Genomic DNA, 17,626 nt, shown 5'->3' with positions numbered 1-17,626 from the left:
TGCGACCCCTGACTATAACATCACTTACTAACACGTTCCGGCATCAGGACTATCTTATTTCCTTTTCGCAACCATTCACAATACACGTCGTTGTTCTATCGACTCCGCCACATCGCTTCCTGGAATACTAGTCATATTGAAATGCACAATTAAAAACTCGCCGTTCGTGTTTACATATAGAGGCTGGTAGTCTTTGCCACTTAAGTAACCTCGGCTATACTTGCCAACGCATCAAAGAGTGACACGTAAAGATGCGGATTTAGGCCTAGAGTGCTGCCTACGGTCCTCAAATTCTTCGGTGTCGCTTTAGGGAATGCAATAAGTCTACGCCCAAGCCAATGCCGGGCACAAATGGGCATGCAGGTACAATCTAAATTGTCATTTAGTTCTAGACTGAATTCCGGGTGGAATATTCAACGTTACAGTGGCGGTGCAAAAAGAAGACGCAATAGATTTCATAAACGATCATAAAGGAAAGAAGATGGTGTGAAGCAGCCTTGTGATTTGAGGCTGCTATATAATGCGAACAAATATATTAGGTCAAAGCCACCGTCGGGCATAAATGCGCAGATACTGAGCCAAACTACTGGCAGGTTAATATGTTGAGACAGCGTAACCGAATCTGAACGCGTCAGCGCAAATTTATACGACGTAGGTAATAAATGTAATAGATGATACGTTAAAGCCGCTAATCAACAGGAAGTTTAGCGTGAACACTGCCTAGACTCCTCATATCTATATCTATAGACACTTGTGGCAGTGCAATATGTTGGAAAGGGGAACTTCTGATTGGTGTTTGCTAGGGCGAATCACATAAACAGGGCCCTGGAAGGATAGCTTACCAAAGAGGTAATTAATACCAAAGGCCCCCTAAATAATGTTGATAGAGATAATATCTTCTATAGAGCTGTCGCAATATGCTCCCAAGTGCTACTTTCGACCACGGTTTAGTTCAATGCGAAACTTTTCAATTCTTCCTGGCTTCATTTCTAACTCAGTTCTCATCATTGCTAAAGGTTTCCCGGTATGGCCGAAGTGACTGGGGTCGCCATGGGCGTAGTAAGCATTGCTATGGCCTTTAAAGGGGCGGTCGATACTTATCTTTTCATCGGATCATTCTTTGACGAGAACAATAGAGGATGTAGTTATGCCGCTCTTCGCTATCACATCGAAAAGACTCGGCTCCGGCTCTGGGGCGATCAATGCCAGGTTGAGAACCCATCCAACTGTACACTTCGGGATAGACCAGTGTACATTCAGGAGGTAGTGGTTAAAATACTAGCACAAGTCAAGAATCTGAATGCAGATGTCCAAACACTGGCGGATAAGCAAAACGTGCTCCCATCTGAAGTTCTACCTAATAAAGATCTCGGGAAGAGCATGGATCCGAATAGTGACGGTGTTGCTGAAATGGGAAGTCGCATGAAGTTAGCAAGACCAAGATCTGTGCTTAGCTGGGTGATAAAGGACAGGTCGGACTTCGAAGAAAAGGTTGAAAGGATCCACAAGCTCATTACTGATCTATTCGAAATCACTCTTCAGCAGAGAGAGATCCAGAACCTAAATGATGGTCTTCCAAGCCGCGCCATAGCTCCGCTAAATCGCGAAGACCTCTTAGAGGCCTTAGCTAGAGATAGAACGATGATTCATCAGCCATTAGGTCTTGCGGCTTTAGCAAAACTGTCTCAGTCACGAATATCCGTCGGTACAGGCTCAGCGAGCTGCATCACCAGTCAAGAGTTGACCATAGTCAACACTTCATCAAATACCGGCATCCTCAAGCGCTCAGACGGGAGTTATCTCGTCGTACGGGTCGAATGGAACATCGTGAAATCTGGGTCTCACACGCAGAGATACATCGATCGCATCAAAGCGCTGGGATATGTTCTAGAGCAAGTGAGTGAATCAGCGCTCAGGTTACCGCCATGTTATGGCGTATTTGACGACCTATCATATGAGGCAAATATGGCAAACGAAGGAGAAAAGCGGCTGGGATATATCTTTGGACTGCCTCGCACAGACTCCACCCTCAATAACCTTGCGAGGCACTCGTACGATGAAGACCTCAACAGCTACCCCCCGATTACGCTGAGAGAGCTTATTAAGAACCAAAATAAAGGCTCAATTCCATTATTGGAGGACCGCTTTCAGCTCGCGTACACTTTAGCATGTGCGTTTAGTCGTTTTCACGTCGCAGGATGGCTACACAAAGGTTTCCATACGGGAAGCATCGTCTTCTTTCAAAACAAGGGCGGGAAAGGTATGGTGGATGTGACCGAGCCGTTCATCACTGGATTCCAATACTCCCGTCCGCAAGAGGAGAGCTCTCTTTCCCAAAGTCCGCTCCAGAACAAGACCCTAGAGCATTACTATCATCCCGATGCCGACAGAGGCTTCACCAAACGGCTAGATCTCTATAGCTTAGGCGTCGTATTATGCGAGATCGGATGCTGGAGCTTGGTCCCTAGCTCCAGTAAGAACAAGACCAGAGCGGAGTGGAGGAAGCGCATGTTGGATACGGTGCGTACGGAGCTTGGATGGAGGATGGGGAGTAAATATCAAGGCGTTGTTAGGACGCTGCTTGAATGCGAACTCCCATCTGATGACCTTGGCTCGGAATACTTTGCGATGCAGTTTCTAGAAAAGGTTATGAAGCCACTATGCTACTGCAATGCCTAGGATAACATGAATTAATTAGGTGGTTTTGTTAAGAACTTATTGTCGCGGTACGGGGATTAGCAAACGCGTCAAAGGCGTATAGGTTATCTATGTACGGATGTCTCTTTCAAAAGTTTTTACCATAGAAAGACTCTTGTCACCCCCCCCGGTACCTAAGCTTTGACCAAGCTTGGCAACAACTACTCACCTATTTAACATGCCTATCTTATTTTACTCTACTATTTCGATAGGATATAATTTTTAAATTAAACTTTAAAAAATTTTCAGGATGAACATTACAAATATAAAAGAAATGTTTTTAATATAATAGTTTTTTGATTTATTTTGAAATTATATTCGGCTATAAAACCTAGTAAGTAATATATATATCTTTAAATTACCCGATAATTGCTGGTCAAGTATTAGATAGCTGTCGACAATCTTGACAGGGGTTCCCTATGGTAAAAATTTTTAAAAGGGACATTCGTACAGTAAAGTACAGAAATAATACCGTATTTTACAGGGTATTAAACTAAACCCTACGAAGTACATCTATTACGGAGCTACCCTCGTAGGACACGTTTCGCACTGTATCTACCCCCTTTTACATTCTCGGCCTTGACACCTTGTTATCTAACCTACCAATATAAAATAATGAAGTATACCGTGAGTAAATGTTTATATATTATTATATTATAAAGATTTATATTTCATTCCGGCCATTTAAATTGTGGGGAAGGCTTCAGATACTCGATTTCCACCATCAATGCGTCCTCAGGTAAATACATTACGTACCTATACAATGAGACAGCAGACCCGGAAAGTAATCTTACTAGAAGTAGTAGACTCTCCAACCTAATAGCTGATTCGTAATGAACTCCTTTTAACCCCCCTAAGTATTGGCATGACACAATATGTAGAAACCCACTAGAGCTTAATACCTAGCACATACATCTCCGATATGGGCAATAAGCTCCTCGATGTGATACGGCTTCGTCGTTACGCCGTCCTAATAAGGAAAAAAAAAGGTCAATATTACACCAAGCGTTGTCTTGTCGGGACTCGACCTACCATGCCTACTTCCATAGCCCCGCTAACCTGTTTGCTACGCACGTTGGCTGTAACTCCGAGTATTGGTATATGTCCCTCGAGTTCACCATTTGCTTCTAGCCTCCGAATCTCCCGCGTAAACTCAATACCGTTCATAATCGGCATTTCGATATCACACAATATCACATCGAACGGGTTCTCTATATGCGAGATCTCAGGTTTGTTATTCTGCACAGCGTCGAGGGCGTCTCTTCCATGGTTGGCAGCTTTCACGATGAAGTCGTGGTTGCGCAGCTGTTTACACAAGACCTTTTGATTAACCAAATTGTCCTCGACAACGAGAACCTTGACTGGCGGGTGTTCGTGTGGCGGAGGACTTGGGTCCTCTGATATTTGGGGGAAGCCACCCACTTCATCTTCGTCTTCCAATGGCAGGGGGGTCCCGTCTGCAGCTATGCTAAACGATCGACTTAGTCTAACAACAGGTTCTGAGGCATTCGAAGAATGGCGAGGAAACTCGCAACGCTGGGTCTTGACGTAAAATGCAAATTTGCAACCCGACCCGGGGCTACTAGCCATTCCTATCTCGCCTCCAAGCATCTCGGTAATCTGGCGAGAGATGAAGAGGCCCAGACCTGAACCCCCGTACTCGATATGCGTTTTCGGAGATGCCTGAGCGAAGCGATTAAAAACCTGCGCTTTTTCGCTTTCTGTCAAACCCTTGCCCGTGTCTTTGACGGAAAAGGAGAGAAACGCATCTTGTCGAGGCTCTTCTAAACTGCTAGGGGGGCAGGCATCAAATACAGGGCTGGCGGGTAAATATCTCTGGGGCACGTAATCTACCCCTAATTCACTTTCGGGAGGACGATATGTCGTTCCGGCTACCGCTACAATTATTTCCTTCGTTTTTGAGCTCTTTGTGAATTTGATAGCGTTCGTGACAAGATTAATGACGATTTGGAGGAATCTGTTCGGGTCCAGTAAAACACATCCTAAGCTGAGCATGGTCAGGGAATCGTCCTCGATAACCTTCAGCTTGATACCTGTCATCTTTAGCTCGGCGTCAAAGATTTTTAATGACGAGCGGACCAGTGCCATTGGTTGGACGGGAATTGGAGATACCACTAGTAGGTCAGAGTCGAGCTTTGAAACTGTCAACACGTCGTCGACGATTTGCTTCTGGTGCTGTACGCAGTATACAATCGTATTAGCAGCGTCAAGTGCGCTAGCAATCTCATTCTTCAAGATCTCCTTCGCGGGGTTATTTGAGCATATGGACCGTTTGCCATCGAATACTGCATCTAGTGTGATGAAGCTTCTCTTAACTGATTCGATAATTTCCTCGCTGCAGTGCAGAACCGCCGATAGGGGATTCCGTATTTCGTGGCTTATCATGTCCATGAACCGCTCCTGTTGAGTCCTTGATCGAATAGCCTCTTCCATCTTATCTGTCAAAACCTTGACAGCCATCTTCTGACCGCTGATATCTGTTACCCAAAAATCTATATGGTCAACTGTCCCATCCTCTCTAAACTGGGAAAACCCGGTAACGACGACGTAGGCGCCATTAGTCACAGTATTGTCGCCACCCGAAATAGTATAAGTTTTGTCAATTAGCTGAAACTCAACAGATTCGGGCCCGGTATGCTTTTGGAGTCGAGCAAAGAAGTCTTTACACGGCTGTACGTAATCTTCTCGGACCCATGGTAGCCATGGCTGCGGTATATCTGGAGAGGCACTATCAAGCTCAAAGTCGTAGAAAGACTTCCATGCATTGTTGCCATATTGGACGTAACCATCCCCATCCGTGCGGCAGATTCCAAGAGGGCAGTGTTCCGCATAGTTCCGCCATTTTGTCTCCGACTCCTCAAGCGCTTTCGAGCGAGATATAAGTTGCTGCTCGGTCCACTTGAGCTCGCTTATGTCCATTGTGAAAATCATTATACTTTCAACTTCATCCTTCTCGTTCAAGTCCGAATAACAAGCGCAGATCCCTGTTCGATGATCTGAGTACATGTGGCCTCGACGGAATGGCTCTCTTGAGCGAATTTGAAATGTCCCTCCCGTCTTATCAGTAAGAACTCTTTCTTGCCATTCTCGAAGTAAATCGGCGTCTTCTGGGACTACACTGTCGAGCCAACTAAGATTATGCTGGTCGGCAGGGCTTAGGCCAGAAAATTTATACCACACATCATTCGCGTATATAATCTATCGATAATTAACCCATATTCTCGATTATTCTTAGTTGGATAACAATATTACCTTGCCTTTCACGTCGGTAACCGCAAGACCAACAATGGAACGCTCGGCAAATCGAGAGAATCTCATATCGCTTCGTTTACGGTCCAGCTGAGCTCGTTTAGCCAAGTCGTTGTGGCGTGAGACTTCTTCTGATAACCTGGCTCGCGATACTTGTGACGCTGCAACATCTGCCACCAGTTTCAAGAACTCGCAAAAGTTGCTATTATACCTTCTGTAAGGGTTCAGGCCAACTACCATAAATGCCGCTATTTTAAAATCGTCTTTAATCGATACGACGGCGAATTCCTCAGCTAACGGATATCCTTTCCATCCGATACCATTTAATAGTTTATGTAATGATGGGTCGCTTTCTTCTAATATGAGTACCGAGTCGCATTTCAGTGTCTTGAGCATTGTAGGTGCAAACCCGTCAATGTCGCATGAGAGATCGAGATATTCCTGTCCCATGATACGCTCATGGTCTATTCCAATTATGCCCTCTAAGTGACACGGGTAGTTAGGTTGACTGGGGGTGGAACTGATGCCAAGTTGCTCGTCGAACGAGTATAACAGTGCAAACGGAATGTCCTTGCTATTATAGCTAAGTCCAGTTAGAAGCGTATTCCAGAGTTCCTTCATATTGTTCGCTGTTGCGGTATGGCGGGATAGTTGCTGAATGCACTCGTTCTGTCTCGAGCAAATAACATCTTCAGTCCTGTCTATGGGTATTCCGTACGATCCTTTCACCTCTCCTTCGTCGTTAGTAACCGGGATAAGCTTCCAATCAAAATAAATTTCTTCTACATGGCCATCCCTTTCTATTAACAGTCTAGTGCCCGTACACATAGACGTTTGGCCGGTTCGTCGCTGCGCGGAGATGTTTACAGAGAGTTGGTCCCAGATAGTAGAGAACACCTGGGAAGCCTCCATTCCCATAGATTCTGGGTGTTTGTTCCCCAATATCAGAAGATAGGCTTCATTATAAATGACACAGGATGACTCCCCCCAAAACAATATGGCCGGACTCGTGTCAGCTAAAAGGAAGCGAGACATGTGTCGAAGTTCCGAACTCCATTTTTCCCTTGGACCAAGAGCTGACTTGCTCCAGTCGATATTAAAAACGAACTTTTGGATCGGTGAAGTGGATGGTTTGAAGGTATCCAAGTCCTGCTCTTCAACTCCCGACGGCGCCTTTTGACAATTGCCGTTCTCTTTAGACGCACGTCCATGCATGGGTAAGCCAGCCTTGGGTAAGCCTAGCCTTTCACCGTTTGGAACCATCACGGCACCATTAGGTGACGTAACTTTGGTCGTGGCGATGGTGTCAAGTGGGTACCAAAGGGAGTAAGTTATGAGAGTAACTGACTGCAGGTTAATGCAATAGTCACGCTGGCGCTGACATGTCAGCGTTAATATTCAAGACTGATGATAATGGCGACGAGAAGATGAGTTTCCTTAGAGCCATTATTATCTGCTCGACATCGTAAAGAGAAAATATTGTAGAATCCATGCTCATTACTCGCCACCTCCGCTAACCACGCTTGATGGCTATTAAACTTTACGTCTAGCAATGTCAGTCAAATAGTTAAAAAGTCTATTTGGTAAATTCACTCTTCTTAATATCAGCCTGTCAGAATAAGCATTTTAAGTAGACTAGTAGGGAGCTACTTATTTGCCTTCGCCTTAATGCTAGTCTTCGTCACATAATCATCATCATCTTAACGGAAGGTTCCGATCTATACCATCTAGTAAAATCCGGGGTAAATAGTTTAATGGAGAATCTCCAATCGATCCAGTAGCATAAAGGGGTCGTTTATACTAGTATGTGTCTTAGACTTAGGCACCTAAGTTGTCGGAACCGAACCCACGAGACAGCTACTACTAAATGGTTGTTAGTTAACTTATAAGCTTTATACTTGTCTAGATCGCCTCGATCGGGCGAATAAGCGATTTAAGTAATGGCTGAAAACTAGGATAAAGGGCATAATCAGATAGTATTAAATTTGAGTATTTGTTATGGGGTACCTAGGTACGTCAAATACCTAATACTATTACAGCTGTCAAAGCAGCATTCCCTTAATCATTAACATACTTATTGTCATAGCGTTTATTTTGATATGATTTTGGGAAATATATATGATTTGGTGGTTATAAATGCATTATTAGCTACCCTTTATATGTCTTCATTGTGACTAGTTGCGTCGAATCCCACAGTGGCATCCGATAAGCTATAAAATCTAGACCCTATCAAGATCGCGCTTTTCAGAATTACCGACTCCATTTGCCTAGGTATGACTGGGATCACGTAAGAACTAGCACCCGTTACGAGTCGAGCATATACATTACCAATTCTCTAATTTCCTCGGAGGTCTCAATCTTTCTTACCTACCTGGATACCTGGATACTTGTTCTATCTCGATATTTGAACACAGTAATTCACAGTGCGATATCTAATCATGGGTTCTCAATTCTCCGGATCAGATCTCGATCTGGCTCCGCTCCCGCCCAAAGATTTTATTGTGAGTTTGCGGACCGGAAAAATCAGGCCTTTCGGGGGTCTTAAAGGTTTGACGTCGGCGATCAACAAGCAACCCCGGCAAGGCAAGATCCGGCTTACAGCAGGCGGCCTCGAGGGTGATGAACGTCAATATATCAACCATAATAGTCCAGATAACGCCATTCATCAATATGATCCCCGCCACTATGAAGAATGGAAGAATATCTTACCAGAACGTACTCACAAGTTCAAAGTTGGCGCGTTCGGCGAGAATATATCTTCTGCGCACCTCTCGGAAGCCAATCTATGTGTCGGAGACAAATTCCGGTTGGGGGCCGACGCCATCGTTCAGGTTACTATGTTAAGACAGCCCTGCTATAAGTTAAACCACCGATTTGAGTACAAGAAGATGTCAAGACTCATTCAGAGTACTGGATTTACCGGATGGTATTATCGAGTTCTACATGGAGGTGATGTCCAAGAAGGCGACCCGATCGAATTGATCGAACGTATTAACCCACGATGGTCTCTCTTAAGAATACACTATATTCTTTATACGGACTCTAATAATACGAAAGCGATAGAGGAGATCAGTAAACTGGAAGGGCTTAGCCAGGAATTCCTTGATTTAACCCAGAGCAGACTTTCTAAAGGGGTCGAGAACATGAATCGACGCCTCCTAGGTGACTTTGCTGTGCCATGGCACTTATACAAGTTGGTTGAAAAAACTAGGCTTACTCCGAGAGTACAAAAATTCATCTTCAAGTCCGAGGAACCTGATACGGACGTGGAAGATTTGAATTTCGGCCGCTTTCCGCATGTGCGTCTCAAGTTCGGACCAGATTCCAAGTTCACCAGAGCTTATTCGGTCGTCTCGGGGGATATGAGATCATTTGAGCTAGGAATCGCGAAAGATGATGATTCAAGAGGCGGATCGCTATATCTACACGATAACTTGAAGATTGGCGATATTCTGGAGGTAGCCAAGGGACACAATGCGGTTGTTCCTATAATAAATAGTGACCAAGTCGATACACCAACAAGGCACATCTTTATTATAGGTGGAATTGGTGTCACTGCCTTCATTGATGAGATTCGGACTCTCGAGAATAAATCTGCCAACTTCGAGATTCACTACGCCGTTCGTAGCAGAAAGGAGGCGGCATACCTTGATCATCTACCAGACAGTAGGACTACTATTTATGCAAAGAGCGAGGGCAAACGGTTGGATGTGGCTGAGATCATTCCATCGCCTGACGATTGCAGGGATAATTGTAAGACTTTGGTTTACTGCTGTGGCCCATCGTCGCTGCTTGCCGCTTGTCGTGACACGACAACGAAGTTAGGCTATCCCCGATCCCAGACCCATTTCGAGGAGTTTGGCGGTGCTGGAACAGGCACAGGTGACCCTTTTGAAGCCGAGATTAAAAACACTGGGGAAGTTCTTCAGGTCCCTCAAGAGAAATCATTATTGGACGTCCTTAACGAAGCCGGTTTCGAGATAGAATCATCATGTCTCGTAGGAAATTGTGGAACCTGCATGGTAGATGTTTGCAAAGGGAAGGTTGTTCACCAAGGTGTAGCCCTAGAAGATGAGCAGAAGGAGAGCAGTATGCTGACCTGTGTGAGCCGTGGTAAGGGAAGGATTGTGATTGATTGTTAAGAGGACCACACCTAAATTCTAGTATGAGCGTTCCTTGATACCAATTATTAGTCCTATCTGTATATATACAGTCAATACCTGTAACTAATTTCTACATTTCAATATATCGATACGCCCTGTATCAGAAGTCAATCACCTTTCTTGCTACTACTACTATATGTCACTGCCGAAGGTTGTGGACTGCCGCGTTCTGGCCGGTTCGGAGTCCGGCAGTGTTAGGATTACGGCTAAACTGCCGAGATCTAGTACAGTAGACCCCGGAGGAGTAAGATCTGTTAGGACGTCTCACATTCGATGATCTCCGCCTTCATATAAGTAAGAGTAGACGGCAAATCTATTTATTATTAATTACAAGCATGAGTTGGAGACACCAGCGTCCAAAAATAGTATCTACTCGATTTAATATAAGGTAACATGTACCGGAGTATCGCGTTCCAGCCCCCAAGCGGTGTAGGTAGCAGTTCATCCTTATCTTCTGCAAGTGCCATGATGTTTTAAGCCGGGTATATAAGCCAAAATGAGGCGGGCTGAGGCAAAATTCAGGAGCCCCTCCTTTTCCGGCTTCGCGTCCTACAAAATGAAGCGATAATCTCAACGCGATAATGCTCATGAATAGCTTGGTGAAGAAAATTGGATATTTGGAATAACTTTGAGATAGAACGATAGAACAGGCGCTATGATCTATTCGCTACTTCTACTGGGTGCAGGTCTAGCTTCGCAGGCCTCAGCAGCATGTACCCGAGAATTGCTTCAGGAGGCTACGGCGGCATACGTCAAAGCTCAAGCTGCCGGAGACCCGAATTTGCCTGCTCTGGCTAGCAACGCCAGCTACTTGGAGAACGACACTCCTGGAGATATCAAGAAGGGAATTCTAAGCCAAGCCATCACCATCGACTTCAACCGCAGTCTGCACGACACAACCCAATGCGCTACGTTTACGGAGCTGTCCGCGGCCACCAACAAGAATCCGTACGTAATCCACACACGCCTGCTCTTTACCGATGACAAGATCACGGCCGTGCAATCGGTTGTCGCGGACCAAGGCGACTGGGCGTTCAACGCGACGGGACAGCTCTACTGGACCAAGCAGGAGAAGTGGGACACGATCCCAGAAGACAAGCGCGACAGCCGCGAGGTCATCCAGGCCGCCGGTGATGCGTACCTCGACAGCTGGGGTGATGGTACTGTCACGGTCCCGTACGGCACGCCGTGTGCTCGTCTCGAGGGTGGCTCCTACACAGGGGGCTCTCGACCGACAGCCAACACATGCGTGATGCCGCAATTCCCGCAGCCATTTAAGGTCGAGAACCGCCGTTACGTCATCGACGAGGAAGTCGGCGGTCTTGACATCTTCAACGACTTCCCGTTCATCGACGCGGGGAAGCCGGATGGTACGCCTAGCACCAACTTTATCCGGGTTGAGGGCGGCAAGCTCAGGTACATCCACGAGGTCACCGTGTGCACGACTCGTAACTGTGGAAGATGAATGGTTGGTCTGCTATGAGATGTGAGGCTCACAAAATGGTATGGGCGGATTGGTCGTGTAGGGGTTGCTGTAGCTTAGTATTTCTTTCAAAGGTATTCTTAGCTTAGGTAGCCAAATTCTACAAATATTTACCTAATATTTGTATCGCCATGTATAACATCCGTTAGAACCATGGGATATACATAATGTGTAGGTAAATATTGTATTTGTACCTGTATTAGTGTATTTAGGAGCTACTTAGCCTGAAGTTTTTGGACTTGGAGTTATCACCGCATGTGGGTTTCTCTTATTCGACTAAGGTTCTCTTCTGGTGTCAGGAGATATTCAGGCCGTATGAAGCCGAAGTGGAACTAAGATATTTATGGATATCATATGGACGAATGGGAAATATCTAACATGTATAGTGTATTGGCTAGATCGGAGGAGAGACCTGATGATCGTGGAGGACATGAATTGGACTGACAAGGACCGGATCGGTACATACAGGGCTACGTCAGATCGAATTAGGGGACTTCCTTGAGGGGCTTGATGGGGTAACACGACCTTAAGTGCGTGGGGGAGACAGAATGGCCATGATTGGTGAATATCTTAGCGTCATGCGCTACCCCGCCAAACAGGGTTTTGTCTAACCAATTAATCGACACCGTTTTTCTCCAACAGATGCTTTTCGGATGCTTCTAACCATTCAAGCATTCCGTCTCCATCGACGACATCCTGCAGCAACGGCATCGTGGCTCCCCGGCGCTATCTTATTCTCATCCCGATCGCTTACATTCAAGACATTACATCACATCGCCTTGTATTCTTCCGAAACTAGGGATATATATATGCCACTACAGTCACATCCTAAGTTGTTTCGTGTCTGTCATCTTTGAAAGGAGCCTGCTATAAGTACCTAGACATTAGCTTAGGCAGCAAGAAATATAAAGGTATTATTTTGAAAAACAACCTGAACATAATCTACTGAGAATACTTTTTGCAAATCGTATCTTAGTTATTCAATATGGAAACTCAAATTTTTATTCCTTTTAGACCAATCCCATCTCTCAACTCCTATCCAGGAGCAATGACAGAACCCAATGTGTCCGACTCTAAAGAAAAGTTCTTTCGGTATTTCCAAGCTGAAATAACTGGTGAGATTATCTTTACTATCGCTACCTAAATGTCCTTCAGACTGACACATAAAAGCTATACAAAGCCAAATCGATGATCTTTCGACTCTATCCCCTGTCGGCGGCGAGAGACAGGACTGCATCGACATGGTCCTAGCTGGAATATCTCGTCTGTCTAATGAGGTTATGGACGCTGGCGATTATATCCCAGCCTATGACCAAAGAACTTATGCTCAGGTACTAATCACTCATCGCCTGGTAAACATTAATCTTCGTTCTCACATCTAGACAGGCTATGAAAGCCCTCACAGACAAACTCAACGAGACGACGGCCAAATTTGCGCCGAAGTCAAGATTCCAGTTCAAGTCAAAATCCTCCAAAGCAGCACCGGGGGCAGAACCTCGAGCCGATCCCCGCCAACGTACTTCCTTCAGCAACGTAGGATCTAGGCAGTCACCAGTCTTGGATGCAGCAAAACGCGACGCAGCAAAACGCGACGCTGCAGGAACCGCCGCCGAAATAGCGAAGAACTACAACGAAGAGCTTGAGCAACAGTCAGGTGTGAGGAAGCCGAGTTTCTCTAACGCCAAGAGTATTTCTATCTACGACCACTCCGGACTGCACATTATGCTGCCCTCAACAGCATCTAGGGCTACGTCTTCGGGAAGTCTGTCGAACCTCCAGCGATGCGTCGTGGATATGACAGCACCTACGAGCGCGGGAACGCCGTTTGCTGGCCTTGCATTAAAGAATATTCAGCAGAGCCTGATTGTCGCTGGCCATGTTGCGGGGCCGGTTCACATTACCGGACTGAGAAACAGCATAGTTGTAGTAGCTGCGCGACAGGTCCGCATTCACGAGTGCGAGAATGTTGATGTATATCTCCATTGCTCAAGCCATCCTATCATCGAAGACTGCTCGGGAATGCGATTCGCGCCTCTACCGGAGCTTTATGTAAGTTTTCTCTAACTATTTATATGAAGAAGATGCGCTAATAATCCTGCAATAGGCCACTAAGCTAGAGATAAAGGGCGAGAGCCAGTGGGACCAGGTTGATGATTTCAAGTGGCTGAAGACCGAACCATCTCCGAACTGGGCCGTCTTGCCTGAGGAGAAGCGCATCCCGGAGGACGTGTGGAAGAATTCCGTGTGTGGAAGTCCTAGTCTCAGCACGGTCGATATACTGCGCAGAGCTGGTGTGCTCAGCTCATAACCATCTCAATTCCTTCCGAACACTCTTGAAACTCTCTCCTTGTTCGAGTTTCGATGTATAAGCATGGGTCTAGCGTATGGCGTCGGTTTTTATTGTGGTCTTATCCTGTGTAATACTGTAATACACACAAATCCTAGCAACAAGTAGTTATTATGAACGAGTAACCCTCGCTGTATTCCCACACCTGGCCCCTCTCGTGGTATCGTATCGTACCGTGTCGTGAAATAGCCTGAACACCGAAACTCCATGCCAATGCGAGTATATAATAGCTTCTGTACCGTGCATATCTAACGACGAACTAAGCAACCCGTAGTCACTTTTCTGGTTTATTTTTCTCACTTGCCCCATTACCACCACTCATTCAATCCGTAATCATCCTATCGCGGTCCCCATCGTCTTGCTGCGCCGCCAACTGCGCGCCCATCTCGCGCAGCTTATCCAGCATATCCCGCTGTCGCGCGAGCCGTGCTTCTAGCGCCGCAATCTCGGTCTCCTGATTGGGTATCGTGCGGCTCATATCAGGCAGACCGCGGATCAACACGCGCGCGCGCTGGAATCGGTGTTTAAGGACGTCGGCGGCAGGTGGGATCTCCTTGAGGGCTAGCTCGCCTGTGTTGGTCGTCGTCGTGGCGCCGTTGTTAGTTTGCGCCTGGGACTGGTTCTGCGGCTGCGCGTGTCGGTGGGATGGAGGAGGAGGAGGTTGCTGAGAGGGCGTGGGTGCGGGCGTGTTGCCTGTTGCGGTGCTGGATGGGGTGCGCAGGCGGTTGAGCAGCACGGCGAGTTCGGTTAGGGTGTCGAGGGTATCGGGGTTTAGGCCGTCAGGCATTGCGAGGACTTGGGTCCTTGGTGCTGCCGATGTCGATGCCATTATAAATGCGAATGCGATATGATGTCTTGATAGAAAAATGTAAAGTTGAATAAGAGGATTCAGGGTTTGGCTTAGGACAAAGATGTTTAGAGGTGAGCACTTTGTAATTAGCTGTTTGGTATTCAAACGCTAATATGCGGTAGTAGTTTACGTAAAGGTGAACCTTGATGGCGAAGGGACAGCTGAAATCAGCCTCAAACCCTATTAATAGAGCTAGACGTGATTGTCAATAGTTTCGCCAACGATGATTGACTATTGGTGTTGTATTATGTATAAGGCGGACCGCGTTCCAGCGGGTCGGAGATCTGAGCTGGTCTTTCCGGTATGTGGGGTTTACGCATTGACGTCAAGTTAAAATTCACCTCTGCAGTTTTGAGATAGTGGGGTTATCCGACCGCCTCGAGATGATACTGATCTTCAAGATTAAAATAATATATGGTTTCAGTGTGATAGTCTGAGCTCATTTCTTGTTGTTTATATATTTCCTACGTGTTATTTCATGATCTATATCCTCAAACATATATGCATTTAGTACCTAATATTAATAAATAATAAAAGAAAATACGTAACATGAGGTGTAATAATCACCTGAGGGGAATAATGGCAAGATAGTATTATCGATAAAGACCAACCCCCACTATAAGCCATCCCTAACCCATAGCAGCCCACCATCATGCGAAACATCTCAACACTTCAAGTTCAAGCCATTTACCTCCGTAGAAAATCACTCAACATTCTCCTTTTTCTTTCTTCTTTCCTAGACCTCTACCCTAAGATCATTTCATACTATTGTTAAACTAGTTAAAAGATAACTTAAAAGCAAGAATGGCTGCGACGAAGCAAAAGGCGTGTCTGAGTACGTCCTATCCCTCTATTTTTTCTGTTTCTCTTGCCCCTCCTCCTCATATCACTCGAACCGGGCCTAGAAAGCCTGATTACTTTACTTCTGCTTGCTATTTCCTCATATATCTCGAGATTGGCTGGCTAATCTTCTACGCCTTACGAACTTTACAGTCGTGATTGATGGCTGGGGTATTGCCTCCGCCGACTCGCCTAAAAATGGCGATGCTATCGCCGCTGCCAAGACTCCCGTCATGGACGACCTGTCCAAGAGCGCAACTGGTTTCACCGAATTAGACGCTTCTTCCCTCGCCGTTGGACTTCCCGAGGGTCTCATGGGTAACTCGGAAGTTGGCCACTTGAACATTGGAGCCGGAAGAGTAGTATGGCAAGATGTCGTTCGAATCGACTTGACCATCAAGAAGAACGAGCTTTCCAGTAACGAGGTCATCAAGAATGTTATCGAGAGAGCCAAGAATGGTACGGGGAGGCTTCACCTGTGCGGTCTGGTCTCTCACGGTGGAGTTGTACGTCAAATCACTTTGGAATCTCGCAGGCCTTGTTGTTGACTTCATTATTTAGCACGCCAAACAAACCCACTTGTACGCTCTACTAAAAGCCGCCAAGGCCGCCGGAGTCCCCAAGGTCTATATCCACTTCTTCGGCGACGGCCGTGATACCGACCCCAAGTCAGGAGCTGGCTATATGCAGGAGCTCATCGACACGGCGAAGGATATTGGCATTGGAGAGATAGCCACCGTCGTCGGTCGATACTACGCTATGGATCGTGATAAGCGATGGGAAAGAGTTGAGCTTGCTCTGAAGGGTATGATTCTAGGAGAAGGAGAAGAGAGTTCCGATCCGGTCAAGACCGTCAAGGAACGGTATGAGAAGGGCGAGAATGATGAGTTCCTTAAACCCATTATCGTCGGTGGCCAAGAAGCACGGATCAAGGATGATGATGAGGTTTTCTTCTTCAACTACCGATCAGACCGTGTCCGACAGATCACTCAGCTTCTCGGAGGAGTTGACAGGTCGCCTAGGCCCGACTTCCCTTACCCTAAGATCAACCTTGTCACCATGACACAATACAAGGCCGACTACCCCTTCGAAATTGCCTTTAAGCCTCAACATATGGGCAACGTATTGGCCGAGTGGCTTGGCAAGCAAGGCGTCAAACAAGTCCACATCGCCGAGACCGAGAAATATGCTCACGTAACATTCTTCTTCAATGGTGGTGTCGAGAAGGTCTTCGCTCTAGAGATCCGAGACGAATCTCAGGACTTGGTGCCTTCCAACAAGTCCGTCGCGACATATGACAAGGCTCCTGAAATGAGTGCCGACGGTGTTGCAAAGCAGGTTTGCAAGAGACTTGCAGAGCAAGAGTTCCCGTTCGTCATGAACAACTTCGCTCCCCCGGATATGGTGGGTCATACAGGTGTGTATGAAGCTGCCATCGTTGGCTGCGAAGCTACCGACAAGGCTATTGGCCTGATCCGCGATGCCTGCAAGAAAGAAGGTTATATCCTCTTTATCACTGCCGACCACGGCAACGCTGAGGAGATGAAATTCCCCGATGGCAAGCCTAAGACTTCTCACACGACTAACAAGGTTCCTTTCATCATGGACAACGCGCCCAAGGGCTGGTCATTGAAGAAGGCTGATGGTGTTCTTGGAGACGTCGCCCCAACTATCTTGACGGCTATGGGTCTACCAGTGCCCGAGGAGATGACTGGCCAGAGTCTCTTAGTTGTTGAATAAGTGGCATTATTTCGTAAAGCATCATAGTTGGAACACTGGGCTAGATGGGGAGTTGGTAGGGATTAGGTAGAGGCGACATGGAAGGCGTAGAGATATACCAACCGTATTAGACGATGAATATGGTTATTGATAATAGACTTTCTTCATTGATTCTTTTTTAAGATTTGACTGTGAAATTTGATGTTATGTGCATAATATAAATCATAGTTCTATTGAGTTGATAGCTAATAAGAATA

General features: G+C 46.2%; 7 protein-coding genes across 8 annotated transcripts; 5 read left to right on the top strand and 2 right to left on the bottom strand.

The window, feature by feature from the left end:
• Window positions 1-1,026: 1,026 nt before the first annotated feature.
• Window positions 1,027-2,679, top strand: GL218_04342 (uncharacterized protein; the record flags this gene model as incomplete). Its single annotated transcript, XM_033580941.1, has 1 exon — window positions 1,027-2,679. The coding sequence occupies one exon, from the start codon at window positions 1,027-1,029 to the stop codon at window positions 2,677-2,679; it is 1,653 nt and encodes a 550-aa protein (XP_033435458.1).
• Window positions 2,680-3,592: 913 nt separating this feature from the next.
• GL218_04341 (Hybrid signal transduction histidine kinase K) lies at window positions 3,593-6,588 on the bottom strand (the record flags this gene model as incomplete). Its single annotated transcript, XM_033580940.1, has 3 exons — window positions 3,593-3,667; window positions 3,730-5,916; window positions 5,971-6,588. The coding sequence occupies 3 exons, from the start codon at window positions 6,586-6,588 to the stop codon at window positions 3,593-3,595; spliced, it is 2,880 nt and encodes a 959-aa protein (XP_033435755.1).
• Window positions 6,589-8,405: 1,817 nt separating this feature from the next.
• Window positions 8,406-10,109, top strand: GL218_04340 (putative dioxygenase subunit beta YeaX; the record flags this gene model as incomplete). The annotated part of the gene is made up of 1 exon (XM_033580939.1): window positions 8,406-10,109. The coding sequence occupies one exon, from the start codon at window positions 8,406-8,408 to the stop codon at window positions 10,107-10,109; it is 1,704 nt and encodes a 567-aa protein (XP_033435460.1).
• A 676-nt stretch (window positions 10,110-10,785) lies between these two features.
• Window positions 10,786-11,595, top strand: GL218_04339 (uncharacterized protein; the record flags this gene model as incomplete). The annotated part of the gene is made up of 1 exon (XM_033580938.1): window positions 10,786-11,595. One exon carries the CDS (start codon window positions 10,786-10,788, stop codon window positions 11,593-11,595), a length of 810 nt encoding a protein of 269 aa, XP_033435074.1.
• A 1,003-nt stretch (window positions 11,596-12,598) lies between these two features.
• On the top strand, window positions 12,599-13,921 carry GL218_04338 (Tubulin-specific chaperone C; the record flags this gene model as incomplete). Of its 2 annotated transcripts, none has more annotated exons than XM_033580936.1 (4): window positions 12,599-12,728; window positions 12,784-12,944; window positions 13,000-13,662; window positions 13,718-13,921. In XM_033580936.1, 4 exons carry the CDS (start codon window positions 12,599-12,601, stop codon window positions 13,919-13,921), a joined length of 1,158 nt encoding a protein of 385 aa, XP_033435073.1. The 2 variants fall into 2 exon arrangements, with proteins under 2 accessions (XP_033435073.1, XP_033435072.1); XM_033580937.1 differs by having other exon boundaries at window positions 12,662-12,728.
• A 361-nt stretch (window positions 13,922-14,282) lies between these two features.
• On the bottom strand, window positions 14,283-14,747 carry GL218_04337 (putative microtubule-associated protein; the record flags this gene model as incomplete). The annotated part of the gene is made up of 1 exon (XM_033580935.1): window positions 14,283-14,747. The coding sequence occupies one exon, from the start codon at window positions 14,745-14,747 to the stop codon at window positions 14,283-14,285; it is 465 nt and encodes a 154-aa protein (XP_033435076.1).
• Window positions 14,748-15,614: 867 nt separating this feature from the next.
• Window positions 15,615-17,390, top strand: GL218_04336 (uncharacterized protein; the record flags this gene model as incomplete). Its single annotated transcript, XM_033580934.1, has 3 exons — window positions 15,615-15,645; window positions 15,804-16,156; window positions 16,212-17,390. 3 exons carry the CDS (start codon window positions 15,615-15,617, stop codon window positions 17,388-17,390), a joined length of 1,563 nt encoding a protein of 520 aa, XP_033435075.1.
• Between the last annotated feature and the right edge of the window lie 236 nt (window positions 17,391-17,626).

This window comes from Daldinia childiae (assembly GCF_008694065.1).
Source record: "Daldinia childiae strain JS-1345 chromosome Unknown Scaffold4, whole genome shotgun sequence".
Lineage (NCBI taxonomy): Eukaryota > Fungi > Ascomycota > Sordariomycetes > Xylariales > Hypoxylaceae > Daldinia > Daldinia childiae.
This window is presented reverse-complemented; position numbering and strand designations above follow the sequence as displayed.